Raw genomic sequence first — 16,669 nt, 5'->3', positions numbered from 1 at the left:
TCAATTGAAAACAAATATCCTCTTTTTATGTAATCTGTATTAAAAGAGAGAGATTTCCAGTCGTTTTTGTGTTAGCTCATTACTGCTAATGAGAACACCTATGGACAGCGCACGCTTTTCATATGGCAATGATGTGAGGTGATCCATAAAAACTGTCAACACATATTTAATTTTACGTAGCCTTTATTTTATCAGGAGATGACCTCACTGAGATTAAAAATCTCTTTTACAGGAGTGTCCTGGTCAAGATAGGTGGCCCAGATATATAAATGCACATATAAAAAAAAACACCTCTGATTACCCATTGTTCTCACACGCTCATTGAATTTGACTGTAATTGGCTACAATGAACAGCGCTTCAAAAACTATGTAAATATACATCAATGACACTCTTCACCGAGCCCTTACACAGATACAGACGGTAGGGTTTGAAAGCAGGCATCTATTTGCTTTCAAACGCTCCCGCTCCTGGCTTTCAAACAATCCCATGCATTGATCATTGTAGCCAATCACAGACATATGCGACGAGCACGTGAACACAATGGTCAATCAGAGGTCTGTTCGATTCCACTCAACAGGGCTCAAAGTGTCACAATTGTAAAATTTCGGTACAGACTTTATACCAAAGTCTGTACTTTTTGACAACTCTACAACACGATAAAATATCAATAAAAGTACATCCTTAGAAGCATTTGCAAATCACTAAATCTTTCTCTAGTGCACACATAAGTGTTTTAAGATTACTAAAAGACACCAAAAGATTTAGCCTCAATTTCTGCATTTTGTTAGATTAATCCCTATTCGGATGGAATTAGTTGTACAAGGGTAGATGGAGTAATATTATTTTACCACAGGACGTCTGTAATATTAATGGCCAATTCGCACGGGATAAGAAATGTCAGTAAAACTAGCAGAAGTGGGAGGGGTAACTCGATTTATGCACTGCCGTCACCTCCCTGTCGTCATGTTCATATATATAAGGGTAATGTCACTACCATGCATCTAGGGGGCTCTATGTTGCATTCATTCTCTTGTATATAGCCAGGTAAGAGGAGAGAAGAAGTTAGTTTTGTGAAAGGGAAGCATGGTTGTCTCTTGTGTTTATTAAACTGCTCAGGAGTCCTGATTGAGAAACTGTGGTTTCAAGCTCAGTAAAGTAAAGTTCACCTTGTGGTGAAGTCTCCATTCCCCGGGCCACAGCCCCTGCATTTACAGTATGTGTGCTCCCCGATTCTGGTCCCCGGGGATGTACATTGCTCTGAGCGATAATAGTCTCACCTGGGACAACAGAAGGATCTGATTCACCAATCTGCATAGAGGGTCGCGATCTCAGACCCCCCTGATGATTCAAATAAACGACCATCGACACATCTGTCCGTACACGAACGTGATGGCCCCTGAGGCCAGGGATGAAGGTCTCCCTGAAAAAAGCCAACATCTCTAGGCAATTTGTGTGCCAGGAATGATGATGGTCCTGCCAAAGGCCTCTCACAAACATGCCTTCCGTTACCGCGTCACAGCCCGGGAGTGATGAGTCTGTCGAAATGTTTTTTTGGCGACATGGTGCTCCCAGCACTGGGCCTTGGGACAGGAACCAAGGTACTGTATCTTCCATATGGACAGGGAATGAAGGCATCTGTGCATAACTCAGATCATTGGAATGGGTTCCCCCTGGTGCGAAGCCCCTTGGTTTTTAACCACCACTGCAGGGCTCTCATGTGCAGCAGGCCAAAGGGTATCACATTGGACGCAGCTGCCATGAGCCCTAACAGCCTCTGAAACTGTTTTACAGTAATGGCACGGCCTAGCTTTATCCTGGTCATCATGGCCAGGATGGACTCAATATGTGCAGGAGACATTTGTGCCCGCATCGTAATCGAGTCCCAAACCACCCCCAAGAATAGATGGGAGAGTGACCACACACTCTTCTTCTTTAGGCTGCTGAAACTAGGTCACCCAGATCTGGAAACACTACCTTATGTACTCGTTACATCATAAGAAGAATGGCATCTACGCTAATGTTTATCTTTCTGTTTATTCCAAAGTTCACTGTTGCCAGCCGGATCTGGGCCATATCCAGCTCAGATGGTGGACCTGTGCCTTAACATGACCACAACGCATGATGTAGTCAGCCGGATCCGGGCCGTATCCAGATCAGATGGTGGACCTGTACCAAGACACAACCACAACGTATGATGTAGTCAGCCGGACCTGAGACAAATCCAGATCAGATGGAAGACCTGTACCTAGATACGACCACAGCGCATGATGTAGTCAGCCGGATCCGGGCCATATCCAGATCAGATGGTGGACCTGTGCCAAGACACAACCACAACGCATGATGTAGTCAGCCGGACCTCAGATGAATCTAGATCAGATGGAAGACCTGTACCAAGACACGACCACAACGCATGATGTAATCAGCCGGATCCGGGCCATATCCAGATCAGATGGAGGACCTGTGCCTAGACACGACTAAAATGCATGATGTAGTCAGCCGGATCCGGCCGTATCCAGATCAGATCGTGGACCTGTGCCAAGACACAACCAAAACGCATGATGTACTCAGCTGGACCTGAGACAAATCTAGATCAGATGGAGGACCTGTGCCTAGACGCGACCACAACACATGTTGTAGTCAGCCGGATCCGGGCCCTATCCAGATCAGATGGAGGACCTGTGCCTAGACATGACCACAACGCATCCCTGAAGTGTCAGCAGAGATCGTATTAACTAGACTGTCACCTTCGAAGGCCTCATCGACATTGGCACTGATCCTCAACAAACCCGGAGAGAGCCAGGCCGAGCCGAAGAACCTGATATTGGAACGGTAGGAACTTCCTGTGAGATGGAAGGAAGGATATGTGAAAGTATGCCTCTTTTATATCTATCATGACAAACCAGTCCTTGGATCTGATTTGAGGCTTATTGAGGCTCTAGAGGCTGATTTCAGGTGTTCTTCTAAATTTGTCCTTGATCCCCTGAAGCGGCTGTCCGGCTGGGTTTGGTCTAAAAAAATGATTCTCGACGTGTGGACGCGAACGTTGCTTGGCCACAAGCCCTTGGGGCGGACATGCGTTCGCTGGAAACCGATGTGTCCCGAAGCATACTGGACGGTGGGATACCGACAGTGGCTTCCTGAGGGCTCTGAGTAGCACAGCTAGAACCTCTTTCCCAAAGCCCTCTTACATTGATGGATGGTCCTCATATGGACCTTCTTTTCAGAAGACTTCGGGCGAAAGCGTCGCCTATGCCCCTAAGCTCCTTGAGGGGGAGCACTAGAAGTGACGCTCTCTTTCTGTACCTGCCAGTATGAGGAGCTTGCTGACGACTGAGGCTGCCCACTGGAGTTAGCCTTCTTAGATCTCGAGCAGCGAGGGAGATATTGCTTGAAGGCCGCAGACTGTTTCTTCACTAACAGCGTTGCCAAACAGGCCAGAGGGCAAAATCGGGGCATCAAGGAGAAAAGCCCTGTCTTTTTCCTTTATACCCGATAGATTTAGCCATAAATGTCTCTCCGTGACTACTATAGCTGCCATCGAACGGCTGATGGCGCGGGCTGTCTCCTTGGTAATGCGGAGAGACAAGTCTGCGGCCATACAAAGCTCAGCAATATCTTCTGCTGTAGGTTAAAAAATTATAGGTTATAAAAATGTCAGCCTGGTATGCCTGCATAACAGCCATTGTATGCCAGCCAGCAGGTGTGAATCAAACCAAAAGGACCAAACGAGCATACCAAGACTTCCTTGAAGTGGTCAAACAGACCCAACTGCCTAAAGAACTGTGCTTTTTTGGACTAAACCAGCTGCCATAGTCAGCTGCGCTGTGCATTATGGGATGTTTGTTGACAGTTTACACTTGTGAGTTGTGAGGAGGTGCAGAGCCTCATAGAAATTTGGTACAATATTTATTAATCTTTGTTAATGTTAGTTATTAACAATACAGCTGTTTATTGTTGGTTCATGTTAGTTCACAGTGTATTAACTAATGTTAAAAAATACATTTGTTTTTAAGAATGTTGAAATTAATATTAACTAAGATTAATTACTCTTATAGAAGTATCATTCATTCTTATTTCATGTTAACTAAAGTAGTTAACTAATGTAACTAATAAAACCTTATTGTAAAGTGTTACCAAAAAATAATATAAATGTTGTTCATGAGTGTTAAACGGTAAGAGATTTCCACCACACTCATCCACTGTAAGGAAAATAAATCACAATTAATTAAATTAAAAATAAGTTATTTTTGTTATTTCATTTTGCACAATTCATAACATATTGCAAAATGTTGCCCAATGGATGTTGCAGTTTTATTTTTAGTCTGTGGTCTGGTTTTTTTTAAAATTATTATTAGGGCTTATTATTAAAAACAATAATGGTTTGTCAATCTTTCCACACACAAAAAATGCATCAATCAATAATTGGTTTGTTATTGAAAAAAATTCCCCACTCCTTGTAAATGTTTTCTGCACACAAACATTAGTGTTATTAGTGCCATTTACAGAATCTCACATATTCGATGTAGTTTAGACTTTTAAAGTGGTAATTATTAGCCATAAAAATGAATTAAAATGTGTATTTTACCAACCGCTTTTGCTTTCAGGACTTTTATTTTGGAGAGGAGATATGACGTCATAAGGCTGCGCCGCGCTCCTGCATATGTTGTGATTCGGCTGAAGAAAGGTTTGTTTTAAGCATTTTAAAGTGTTTAACTTAATGCAAACTGTTTGAATCAATTTAATATCTTTTACATGTTATGTAAGATAAGTTAATTAATATTGAATGTAACATTACAATGAGTTATCTAACATTATTGAACGTTTTTGAGCGAGTTAAGCAAATCCATACATGAGTAGCAGAAAAGGTGTCTCTCATTTCGCTCCCTATATCGTGAATTAGTTTATCATAAACATGAATCACGTTACTTGCAAGTAGTGATGAGAGAAACGGAGCTTTTGAAACTCAATAGTCAACTGATTCAATGAATCAATCAATCGCTACACAGAATGATTCACTGTGTCGACTCGCTCGAATCATCTCAAACACGGACGACTCCTGCTGGTCAAACAGTGTAAATACAAGAGAACAACAAACACAAATAAGTAATGCCAACTTTTACTAACCAGCTGCAAATGTTTTAATCGATTAAATGTAATCTACAAATAAATATTGCAAAAATTATATTGTCTAAATATAAACCGTGTAATTTGATATGTATTAATTTTTAGTGCTATTTTTTTTTTTGTCTAATCAGGTGATTTAAGTCTCACTCTGACTGACTCTCTTACCAGTGAACTGAACTACTGAACTAGAGCTGATTGAGACACACACAGAGATTTAGTTTCCATTTATTTTTCTTTCTGTTAATGTTTCTCATATTAAACAGGACAGAGTGTCCAAACACACAGAAAAACTCCTGGTGAAGGAACTGAGATCTATTATAAAGATGCCGTGTATTAAAGAGGAGAGTGAAGACTTCAGGATTGAAGAAACATTTAGTGTGAAACAAGAAGAAACTGAGGAACAAACAGGTTAGTTTCATTTGATCCTTATTAAAATTTCCAGCTCTACAGACATGAATTATATTTCTGAAGATTGTCCTAATTAAAGTGGTTTTATTTGACTCGGAGCGGGTCGCCTCATGTTGACAGACATGTTGAGATCACATGACCAGACAAATACTAGCCCTGCCTTCAACCCGATAAGATCCGGCTTCCATGTTGGATATTCGTTATGTCGACGTCACACATAAAATTAGGCAAAATAATACAGAATTAGCCTAAAAAACAATTTTTATTCTGAGTAACATTCAACACAGTGTCTAATTAAGTTTTATGTAAAGATGAGTTTATTGGGAACATACATAAAAGTGTGAAATGTGTAAATGCACTAGGAGCATCAGCACATTCCCTTAATATAAAGTATTGAAACCAGAGCATTGCATTGTTTAGAGTGGAGGAAAAGAGGTTAAAGTAAAACAATAAAAAGAGGGTGGAAATAATAATTCATAAATTAATATGCCAGTATCGAGTAGTGATGCACCGATCATGATTTTTCATGGCCGTCTTCCGATACCGATTTCTTGTTTTTTTCTTCAAGCAACAAACAAGTAAGAATACAAGGATACATAAACAAGATGTTAACAGGCCAAACTGGCTTTTGGCTGTTAAAAACAATAACTGTAACCATCTGAAATTAACGGCAACAACTGCACCGTTCACTAGACAATCAACACACATTCAACTATCCAAACAAAGATGTTTGGCTATTTAATCAGCATTCAGCATTTGTTTTTGTTTTTAAATTTGGTGTAAAGAAAAAAGGTATTTACCAGTGAAACAAAGAAACAAAGATGTACAGCAGATGCGTTTTAAAACAAATTATATCAATATAATTTTAAGGTAACATAAAAATGATCATCCTATAGACATTATGTATGTAGCCCCGCCCCTTTTCAGCGCTTCGCTCGTTATCTTTTGTCTTCCGATTTATAAATGAACGGCTCATTTTAAAATCGTCCCGGTATACTGACATTTGTTAAGACATCTGCTTTAAACATTACAATCCTCATGATAACTTTGTCAACTTTACATCAAGTAAATCCACTTCAAAAGCTAATTACTCCTGGACAGCGATCCCATAGAGATATACAGAGCGACCGCAAAAACGGAAGTTCAAAGACAGTATTCCAAAGATGGCGGCGCCCTTGTTTCTCTGGCGCATAAGGTCTATACAGAACTGATGTTTACTTCTAGCTTTTCAAAAGTGCATGCAAGTTCTTTTTTACAAAAAGAAGCATTTCAGCTTTTGTCATATGATAGTCTGTTTAATTTCTCATCAACACGTGAGAAGCTGAGCTGAACATACAAACGTTCACAGTCTACGCTAGTGCAGGTACTCTCGCGCAACTTCAGCGAGCGCAGGAAAGCTACACTAACGGCTGCTCGCTTATCTGTGCCTCAGACAGGTACCTCTGCATTTCCAGTACAATGTTTCCAAACATGACATTTTCGCGAATGATTCTAAAGTAGTCTGTGCCGGCACTTCCGGAAAAATCGGCCGAAAATAATACAAAAATCCGATTTATGACCGGTCAATCGGTGCATCCCTAGTACCGAGTTCTCTTTCGCGTTTGAACAAAAAATAACTCCCAGAATCATGCCAAGATGCCCGTTTTGCCGAATATCCTCAGAAGAGCAGTCTTAAATGAGTTAAATAACGTCTTAAATTAACTTAAAGGGGTGTACGGCAGCGGCAGCTCTTAAAGTGACAGCAGCCTAAAAAAACTGTTTTTGTGATGTCATTAATGTTAATCAAAGAACAAAGCTAACAGAACAGTTTTTAGCTTTAATAAGAATCTACCGTAAAACTTCAAATAATAGCCCGGGCTTTTATTTTCCCAAATCGTCGAACGGCACCGGCTTGTATTTGAGACGGGCGTCTATATGAGACAGGCCTTTATAATTTAGTGTTGAGATGTTGTTCATTGAGATGTTGTTCCTATAGTCTCTAATCTCTAAAACTCTCCAAATGCTCCACGTGAAACTGCGGTCTTCCAACCTTTTACTATCGTGACAATTGATTAATATGCGCGAGGGAGAGAGAGCAAGACAGCGCTCGTGTTGTTTGAAGACGTGAGGGTGCGCGCGCGGCCGGGGCGCTCTCTCTCTGTCTCTCTCTCTCTCTCTCTCTGTCTCTCTGTAATGTTTTTTTTGTTGTTTTTTTTAAAGCCTAATAAACGTTGAAGTTGATAGCTTTCAATTATACTGTAATGTTGAATGTCTGTCATTAATGTTTAAAAAAATTAATTTCATAGAGACATCAGTACGAGTATTAGTATCAGAGATACTGGCTTTCATTCATAAAAAGATGCAGGCCTGATAGCGCTCCGGCGCCACACCGGATTTCCGGCGTACAGACGTGTCTGTGAAAGAAAAAGAAAAAAGCAACAGCAAAAGAAGCGGAATTCGACCAATCATAGCGCTGGGTTCATTCCCCAAATAGCAAGCGGGTATGATTGACAGATGCGTAAGGCCTATCATTAAAAAGAGACTGAAAATCGACAGCAATAATCCCGCTCGATCCCGCTTCCACTCCCGCGGCCGCCTCTGACTGAGTTCATGAGCGAGGACAGTAGGCTACAGTAGTCACGGCACTTCTGACTCCTGAAGGTAAACGGGCTGGGGTGGATGTGGAAAGTTGAAGTATTGTATTGAGTTAACTTAATCTGGATTCTATTATCACACGGAGTGATCGCAATCGCATGGGTTATCTTAGAATACTCCGTCATTCATGTCACTCAGATAAGATGAAGACATCATACAGCCATGCAAATTATAAAAAGCTTAAGTATTGATGAACAACAAATCTAAATAAAATTAAAATCGCTATGGCTTACTGATTATGAAAGTGCTGTTATTTGTGGATTAATTTACTGATAAGCGCGAGTCTGCAAACATGCGTTTATTTATTCATTCTCAGTGTTGAGAAACGTAGCCTGCATGTGTTACGTTATTGTGTTATAATAACTAAAGTACCTAATTATGTTACATAATAATTTTGTATGAAAACTAGCGCGTTACTTGTGGATAAGAAACCGTTGTATCAGTGCTGCGCGAGCTCTCTCTCTCATGCTGCGTTCACACCGGACGCGAATAGCGCGTCAAATTCGCGCCTACCGCGTCTAGTTATACGCTTGACCACTTTGAATCCATTCGCGCGTCAAGAGCGAAATTTGTATTTACAACTTACCAGGTTCCCCAATCTCCTCACTGACCCTCTTCCAAGCGAGGTCCTTTTTGTTCCTGTCTCTGTACAAATATGAAGTGGAATCGTACAATTCTGGGTGACTGCTTACAGCAAGAATTTATTTTTCCTCCATAGCTGTCATTGATTTTGGAATGAAAGATTCCGAGCGGGAGTTTACGTCACTTTACCTCCTGAGTGACAGCAGGCAGCTAGGCTCCTGATTGGTTAACGCGGCGCAAATTGACGCCAAAGTTCAGATTTTTCAACCGGGGCGGCAGACGCGAATTCGTGTCAAACGCGTGAATGCACCAAATGCACCATTCGCGCGAACTTGCGCGAAGAAGGACGTTTTACTATTAACACAGCCCTATGTCAGATTCTTCTAACATATAGGCTACTTGATATTCTTTTTAGAATAAGTGATTCGTTTTGCTATTATTGGTCCTGTGACAGGACTCCTGTCTATTCATTGTCAACTATTTTCTATAATTATGTTTGTATTGGCTAACGTTTATTAAGCTAATGCGTGTCCTGTTTAAATGTGCAATGTTCAAATGCAAAGACAGCACGGCTCAAATAAAAGCCCTTTTTCTTTTCTTTTTATCAAGTAGGCTATCATATTTGGATATTGGAATAACAAATTAAGTAGAACTATCTTAAATGTACAAATGTTTTTTTTACTGTTTTCTAGAGGTTTCTCAATTTTAGACTAGTTGACCAGCACACATTATTTTGCAATGCAATATTAATCATGAAAAAAATACATTGCAGTGCAGTGCAAGTGAAATTTAGGATTTGGGTCGAATTCAAATAACTTTAGAAGTCAAGAATTATGAAGATAGGCATGTGTTTGTGTGTGTCTTGCATTCTCAAAAAATAATGACAAAAATATATGACAACAATATAAGAAGACTAGAAGAACAATCGCTCATCACTTTGTGTCAGAAATTAGCGGAGGATAAACTCGCCCTTACGCATCTGTCCCAGGAAAAAAAGTTCAGGCTCAGGATTTTTTTCTGCTATCACCCCTGAAGATGCCATTAAACAAATATTTAAAATATACTGTAGTTGTTTCTACATTAATTTGGAGATTAACAGTGAAATTATTACAACATAAAAATATTAAAAATAATAATGTTTTTATGGTGTTACGCAGCCAGGTTTTCAACCTGCGCAAAGCCGAGAAAGAGCGCTCTGATGCAGCGACAGATATGGGCGGGCACAGGCATAGTTTGATGAGCTTTTCCACCTCTGACAGCAGGGAACGGGTTTGTGGTTGCGTGGTTTGGAGAATGGACACAACATCCCAAATTGTGTTAACTTCACGCCCTGTACAGATATCCCGCAGTATGTCCAACTCATGACTTAGTTGCTCTCTTGTAAACCGGTGAGTTTCAGGGAAGTCACATTAACTTTTTTTCCTTGAGCTGCCTCAATGATCGCCTGCTCTCGCCCTGCAGCAACTTGGATTCCGACCTGGTCAAAACGCCTCTCCACTTCTGAGCGCACCAGGTCCAGCGCCTCAAACATGTCCCTTTTCCACACGTTCGGATACACTTAATACAAAAATATAAGATAAATAACCTTAGCCTACTACAACTGAAAAGACCAATTGTGTATTTTTTATTACAAACATTTACCCTCCACTTAGCTGCACTCTTGGTTATTGGCCTCCTCCACTTGTGTATAGCGAAAGTGTGCAGGTGTCTTGCTGCAGTGCACTGAATGTGGCGGCTTCAGGCCGTAACGCTCTGCATATTGCTCGGTCTTCTTGGCCACAAGGTCTGTGATGTTTTCATCCTGTCGCAGTGTGCCCAGTTGTTTGCAAAGGAGTTTGCCAGCTTCAATGGATCCTAAAGCTATGACTTTGGTTCCTTGAAGTGATCGTGCCACTGCTTCACATGGGGTAAATGGGGTTACGCAGGCAAACAAGCCAAACACTGTGCGCATATTTGTGGCCTCTGTTAGCAATCCTGCAATTTTGGCACGGTGTCCCCTTTCACAGCCTTGTCACTCTCCAAGGTTCTGAAAGTCTGTATCATCTCTCCGTAGCAGGCCAGCAAACGTGACAGTTACACAACTCTGACGCACCACCAAGTTGGGCAGAGGCCAAGCAAGTTCACAACGTCTCCGGCTCCAAATAGGGACTGATACAACGCTTTTCTCTTTGCTGAATCGTTGATTATAACAGTGACTTCACGCACAAAGTTTAGCATATCAGCAACAAGACGCACTTCACGAGCCACTTCTTGCAGCACCAGATCCAGTGAGTGATTTGCGCAGTGGACAAAAACAGAGTTGGGACATACTTCCTTCAGTTTAGCTTGAACCTCCCTGACATGGGAGGTTCCAGCTGGCTCCATCAAAGCAGTAGCCCTTCAGTGGCTCCAGTGGCAAATGGAGGCGCACCAAGATATCCTTTATCTCTATGGTGGGACTCATCTCTTCACCAACCGACTCACACACCTGGTCAGACACACTGTGGTGCTTCATCTCTGGGGCGGTGGTCGGTGCTGTCATCCTCGCAGGCTCCTCCATCACGGCAGGCGAAAACTCCCTGTCTGTGGTGGGCTCTGGCTTCATCTCCATGCCTTGGGGTAATTGTTGGCTGGACTCTGGGTTCAGTGACATGGATACTGGTGTGGACTCAGAGTAGAGACTCTCCAGACAGCGTAGGATGGCCTCCATCCATGTTAATCCTGGCATGTCCGGAAGGTCTTTTGGGTGGTAATAGTTCGCTCCAGTCCAAAACAATGATTTTAAAGTCCTGTCATCATAGGCGGTGTGTTGGGTGAGTTGACAGAAACACAGCAAATATTCCATCAATGAAAGCCCTTCCTGGGCTAAAGCTGTAAAACACGCTGCATATTCAATGAGAACTGAAAACAAAGGACTCAAATAACCCTGAACTGACGTCAGCTGGAAAAAATGACACTATTCTCTTTTTAGAACTGCTTTACAAAATAATTGAATTCTGTTAGCATCATTGAATCAATTTCTTGTTCATCACTGTAAAGCTGCTTTAAAGCTATATGTATTGTATAAAGCGCTATTTAAATCAACTTGACTTAACTATCTGTTAATGTCTTAATTCTCTGTCAGGATAGAAATGCAGAAATTTGACCACTGTACAGTATTGACCACTCTCTGGAGTTTCTTTCGTTTCTGCCTCAGTGCAGTGGGAGAACCACACTGTAATGCAGTACGTCAGGATGCTCTCAACGGTGGAGCGGTAGAAGGTCACTAGCAGTTCCTTCTGACGTTGATCTTCCTGTGCCTTGTTGCTGTGCCTTTTGGATGACAGCTGTGGTGTTTGCGTTCCACAAGAGGTCAGCAGAGATCATTGTGCCCAGAAAGGTGAAGGTGTGGACCCTCTCCACGCAGTCTCCTTTGATGTAGAGGGGACTCAGGTCTGCCCTGTGCTTTCTGAAGTCCAGAATGATCTCCTTGGTCTATGTTGTGTTCAGAGCTAGGCTGTTAGCAAAGCACCACTTGGACAATTCCAAGACCTCTTCTCAATAGGCTGACTTGTCTCCCTCAGAGATCAACCCCACCCCAGTTGTGTCGTCAGCAAACTTCAGTGTGTTGTTGGTGGTGTGGACAGGTCTGCAGTCGGCAGTGTAGAGCAGTGGGCTCAGCCCACACCCTTGTGGGGAGCCCGTGCTCAATGTTCAAATGGAGGAAAAGTGGGGTCGAATTTTTACTAACTGGGGTCTGCTAGTGAGAAAGTATTTGATCCAGGAGCAAGTGAGTCGGTGGAGTCCCAGGTAGGGGTGGGAATTGGCAAAAATGTGACGATTCGATAGTATTGCGATATTTGGGCCATAATTCAATATTATTGCGATTCTCAATATATTGCAATAAAGCAAGTATTGCGATTCAATTCTGCGATATTGCGATTCATGTCCCCCATATAATCCAAAGACATTACAAAAAATTAGGAAAATAACACCGCTCAACTCACTTTAAATGTCACATTTAATTCTGTAAACATTATCTTCTACACATTAACTGAAGTGCAAAAACTTAGGAGGGTAGAGCAAAAAATTGAAAACTTGTTCTTGAACATTCAGGACACAGGACCTTATTACAGGACAGGACATAATTATTCTCTGAATAGGAGACCTCTCACATGAATGGTAAGCTCTAGGCTTGCTACAATAGTCTGTGTTACCGGTGTTACACGTTGTTCAGTCCCAACACTGGTTTCATCACTTCCCCACCGTGGCACCGCAACAAAAACAAACAAAAAAAGTTTAAAGCGCTAAAAATGTTTAACGCAATTACGCAGTATCCTTAATACCTTAGTATTATTAAATCCTGCCTGTATTACACACACACACACGACCCACAGAAAAGACGCGCGTCAGTATCGAGTTCTCTTTCAGACTTGAACAAACCATAACACACAAATCATGCCAAAATGTCTGTTTTGTCGAGTGTTCTCATAAGAGCAATCTTAAATGATTTAAATAAAGTCTTAAATGAACTTGAAATGAACAAGAAAATGGGACGCGTGTCAGATCGCGTCTCTGTCCCACATTGCACAGCATTAATGAATGTAGGCTAGTGTACGCTCAACGCCTGTCCAAATACGCTTACTCGTTTTCATTCACTCCTTCAAGTGAGTGAACAGAATTAGTGGACAAACTTAGGGAATAGGCCTAACTTAGTGAATGAGTGTTTAGGGGGCGATTTCAACAAATGTTCTCAAGCAGTGAAAAATAGTTCCCAGCACATAACTTAAAATTATTTAAATACAATAGAGTAACATAAAGCAGACATAATAGAGTAACATGAACCTGAGAATAATCATAAAACCGAATTTTACCCACACTTTCGATTTGAAAGAAGACGGAGTGTCGTGTACAACCGTAATATTGAAGCCATTTTCATTTTAATTGCTGTTGAATGTACGACAGCAAAGCACCGCAACAAGCGTCACCTTGTGGATGTAATACGCAAATGTAAATGATCAGAGTAAACTCTGAGAAAACCAGAAAGTAAAACAGATAATTTTATAATTAAATATCGCAATACTTTGCGTTCCTGTATCAATATAATTGCGTGCGCAAAATATCGCGATACTGAACAGAATCGATTTTTTCCCCCACCACTAGTCCCAGGTCAGACAGTTTACTGACCAGGATGTCTGGAATAATCGTTTAAGGCTGAGCTATAGTCAATGACGAGCATCCTGACATAGCTTTCTCTGTGCTCCAGATGGCTCAGCGCGGTGTGTAGGTTTATGGCTATGGCATCCTCAGTCGATCTATTTGCTCTGTAAGCGAATTGGTGGGGGTAGAAGGAGGGAGGAAGGCAGTCTTTGATGTGACACAGGAATGATGGTGGCCGACTTCAGATAGGCTGGGATAGTAGCCTGTGTCAGGGAGAGGTTAATGATGTTAGTGAAGACCTGTGAAAGCTGGTCAGCACAGGCCCTAAGTACTTTCCCAAGAACGCCGTCGGGACCTGCTGGTTTCCTGGGGTTCATCCTACTGAGCATATTTTTCACATCCTGTACCAACACAGTCAGTGGTTGGGATCTGGGACCTGGTTGGGGCTGAGGTGGTGTGACTGCAGACTGTTGAGGTGGGGTCTCAAAGCTTGTGAAGAAGCTATTCGGCTCTTCCGCCAGTCCGATGCTTGAGTCCACAGCTGCACTGATCTGTCCCCTGAAGTTGGTGATCTTCTGGATACCCTGCCATACTTGCCGAGGATTGTTATTGGAGAGGTGGATTTTTATTTTTCTCCTGTAGTAGGCCTTGGCTTTCCTGATATACCTCTCTTTAGGTCAGCTCTGGCAGCGGTGTATAGTTCTTTGTTTCCTGAACTGAAGGCGGTATTGCGATTTGAGTAGTGACTTTACTTGACTGGTCATCCAGGGCTTCTGATTTAGGAATACTCGGATGCGTTTATCCACCATAACATTCCCTGTACAGTACTTGATGAACAATAGTACAGCCTCTGTGTATATCACCAGGTCCTAATGTTCAAAGACACTCCAATCAGTGTGTGTGAAACAATCTTTTAGCTGAGGAAGAGCATCCTCTGGCCAGGTGGTGATCGTTTTTGTCAGTGGGGTTATGCTTCTTATAAGAGGTTTCTATGCGGGGATGAGGAACAAAGAGAGGTATTTGTCCTTGTACGAAACTTGTATTTGTCTCTTTAGAGTCAAGAACTAAATTAAATGGAAGAGAAAGATCAGGAATTGAGACAGTGTGGTCCACCCTTCTTTTCTCCTTGTAGATAAGCACATGGTTAGAACAGTGACTTAAATGTTTTACCAGTGCATTACTCAGATTCCAAACCACTTCCATAATATCTTTGGCAGTGTCCTGAACACATAGAATTCAAACATGATGGAGAAAAACAGAGTCTGAAACGTATCCTAAAGTAAGAAAAGGGTTACGATTATTGAGAGAATTTTCTGAACCACCTCTTTCAGTAGCTTAGTGGGTATAGGATCTTGCATACATGCTTTTGGTTTTGATGCCTTAAATGTGTAAATGTATTGATGTGTGTTGTTGTTGTTGTGCCATTAAACTGGGGTTAACTTATATTTTGTCTCATTTAGATCTGATGACACTGAAAGTGGAGAGTCAAGAACTAAATGAAATGGAAGAGGAAGATCAGTATGGGAAACATCATGATTTCATAAATGGAGAAAACTTTTTTAGTTGCTCACAGACTGAAAAGATTTCCTCACAAAAAACGAGTTTCCCTGAAAAACGACACCTTAAAGTCCACATGAAAATGAATACTGGAGCAAAGCGATATAAATGTAATCAGTGTGGAAAGAGTTTCACCAAAAAAAACAGCCTTAACAGGCATGTAAACATTCACACTGGAGAGAAGCCTTACAGCTGCCAACAGTGTGGAAAGAGCTTCAATGATAGATATCACCTTAAAGGACACATGAGAATTCACACTGGAGAGAAGCCTTATATCTGCCAACAGTGTGGAAAGAGCTTTACTGAAAAGGGACATCTTAAAGGCCACATGAGAATTCACACTGGAGAGAAGCCTCACACCTGCCAACAGTGTGGAAAGAGATTTGCTGAAAAAGGACACCTTAAATCCCACATGAATATTCACACTGGAGAGAAGCCTTTTACCTGCAAATTGTGTGGAAAGGGCTTCACTGATAAAGGAAATGTTACAAAACACATGAGGATTCACACCGGAGAAAAGGCGTTCACCTGCCAACAGTGTGGAAAGAGTTTCACTCAAAAAGAACATCTTAAAAGCCACATGAGAATTCACACTGGGGAGAAGCCTTTTCCCTGCAAATTGTGTGGAAAGAGCTTCACTGATAAAGGAAACCTTAAAAAACACATGAGAATTCACAATGGAGAAAAGGCGTTCACCTGCCAACAGTGTGGAAAGAGTTTCACTCAAAAGGGACATCTTAAAGGCCACATGAGAATTCACACTGGAGAGAAGCCTTTTCCCTGCAAATTCTGTGCAAAGTGCTTCACTGATAAAGGAAACCTTAAAGTCCACATTAGAACTCACAATGGAGAGAGACCTTTCACATGTGATCAGTGTGGAAAGCGTTTCAAACATAAAGTAACCCTTAATTGCCACTTGAGAATTCACTCATGAAGTGTGAAATGTTTCTAAACAGACACCAAAAATGACACCTAAACCCTCTGGGATTGACTAACACGCCAGAGCATTCTGCTGGGTTCATTGTCCGGGAAGCAGAGACATTCTGCCAGTTCAAATCCAGACTAAAAACAAATTTCTTTGACCTAGCATACACATAACACATTACAGACCTCTATAATTCAATGTTAGGCTGCATAGATTAGGTCAGCCGGGAACACTTCCCTGATGTCCTTGTTACATCATAAGAAGGATGACATCTATGCTATTATTAGTCTCTATTCTAATATTAGAGGTTTACCCTAGTC

At 41.6% G+C, this 16,669-nt stretch overlaps 2 protein-coding genes across 2 annotated transcripts in view; both read left to right on the top strand.

The window, feature by feature from the left end:
• LOC143718332 (uncharacterized) overlaps positions 1-16,669 on the top strand; it is a 249,635-nt gene that overhangs the window by 46,921 nt on the left and 186,045 nt on the right. The gene's annotated exons all lie outside the window — the stretch shown is intronic.
• The window catches only part of LOC143718450 (uncharacterized), a 32,558-nt gene that overhangs the window by 15,711 nt on the left and 178 nt on the right, over positions 1-16,669 (top strand). Inside the window, exons 4-6 of the mRNA XM_077209508.1 lie at positions 4,606-4,685; positions 5,411-5,533; positions 15,328-16,666. Coding sequence (XP_077065623.1) covers positions 4,606-4,685; positions 5,411-5,533; positions 15,328-16,358 — 1,234 coding nt within the window. The 3' untranslated portion in view covers positions 16,359-16,666. The remainder of the gene's footprint in view (positions 1-4,605; positions 4,686-5,410; positions 5,534-15,327; positions 16,667-16,669) is intronic.

Source organism: Siphateles boraxobius, unplaced genomic scaffold (assembly GCF_051911475.1).
Source record: "Siphateles boraxobius isolate OS27281-9 unplaced genomic scaffold, OSU_SipBor_1 61, whole genome shotgun sequence".
Lineage (NCBI taxonomy): Eukaryota > Metazoa > Chordata > Actinopteri > Cypriniformes > Leuciscidae > Siphateles > Siphateles boraxobius.
Note: the sequence above shows the minus strand (reverse complement) of the source record. Positions and strands in the feature narration are given on the sequence as shown.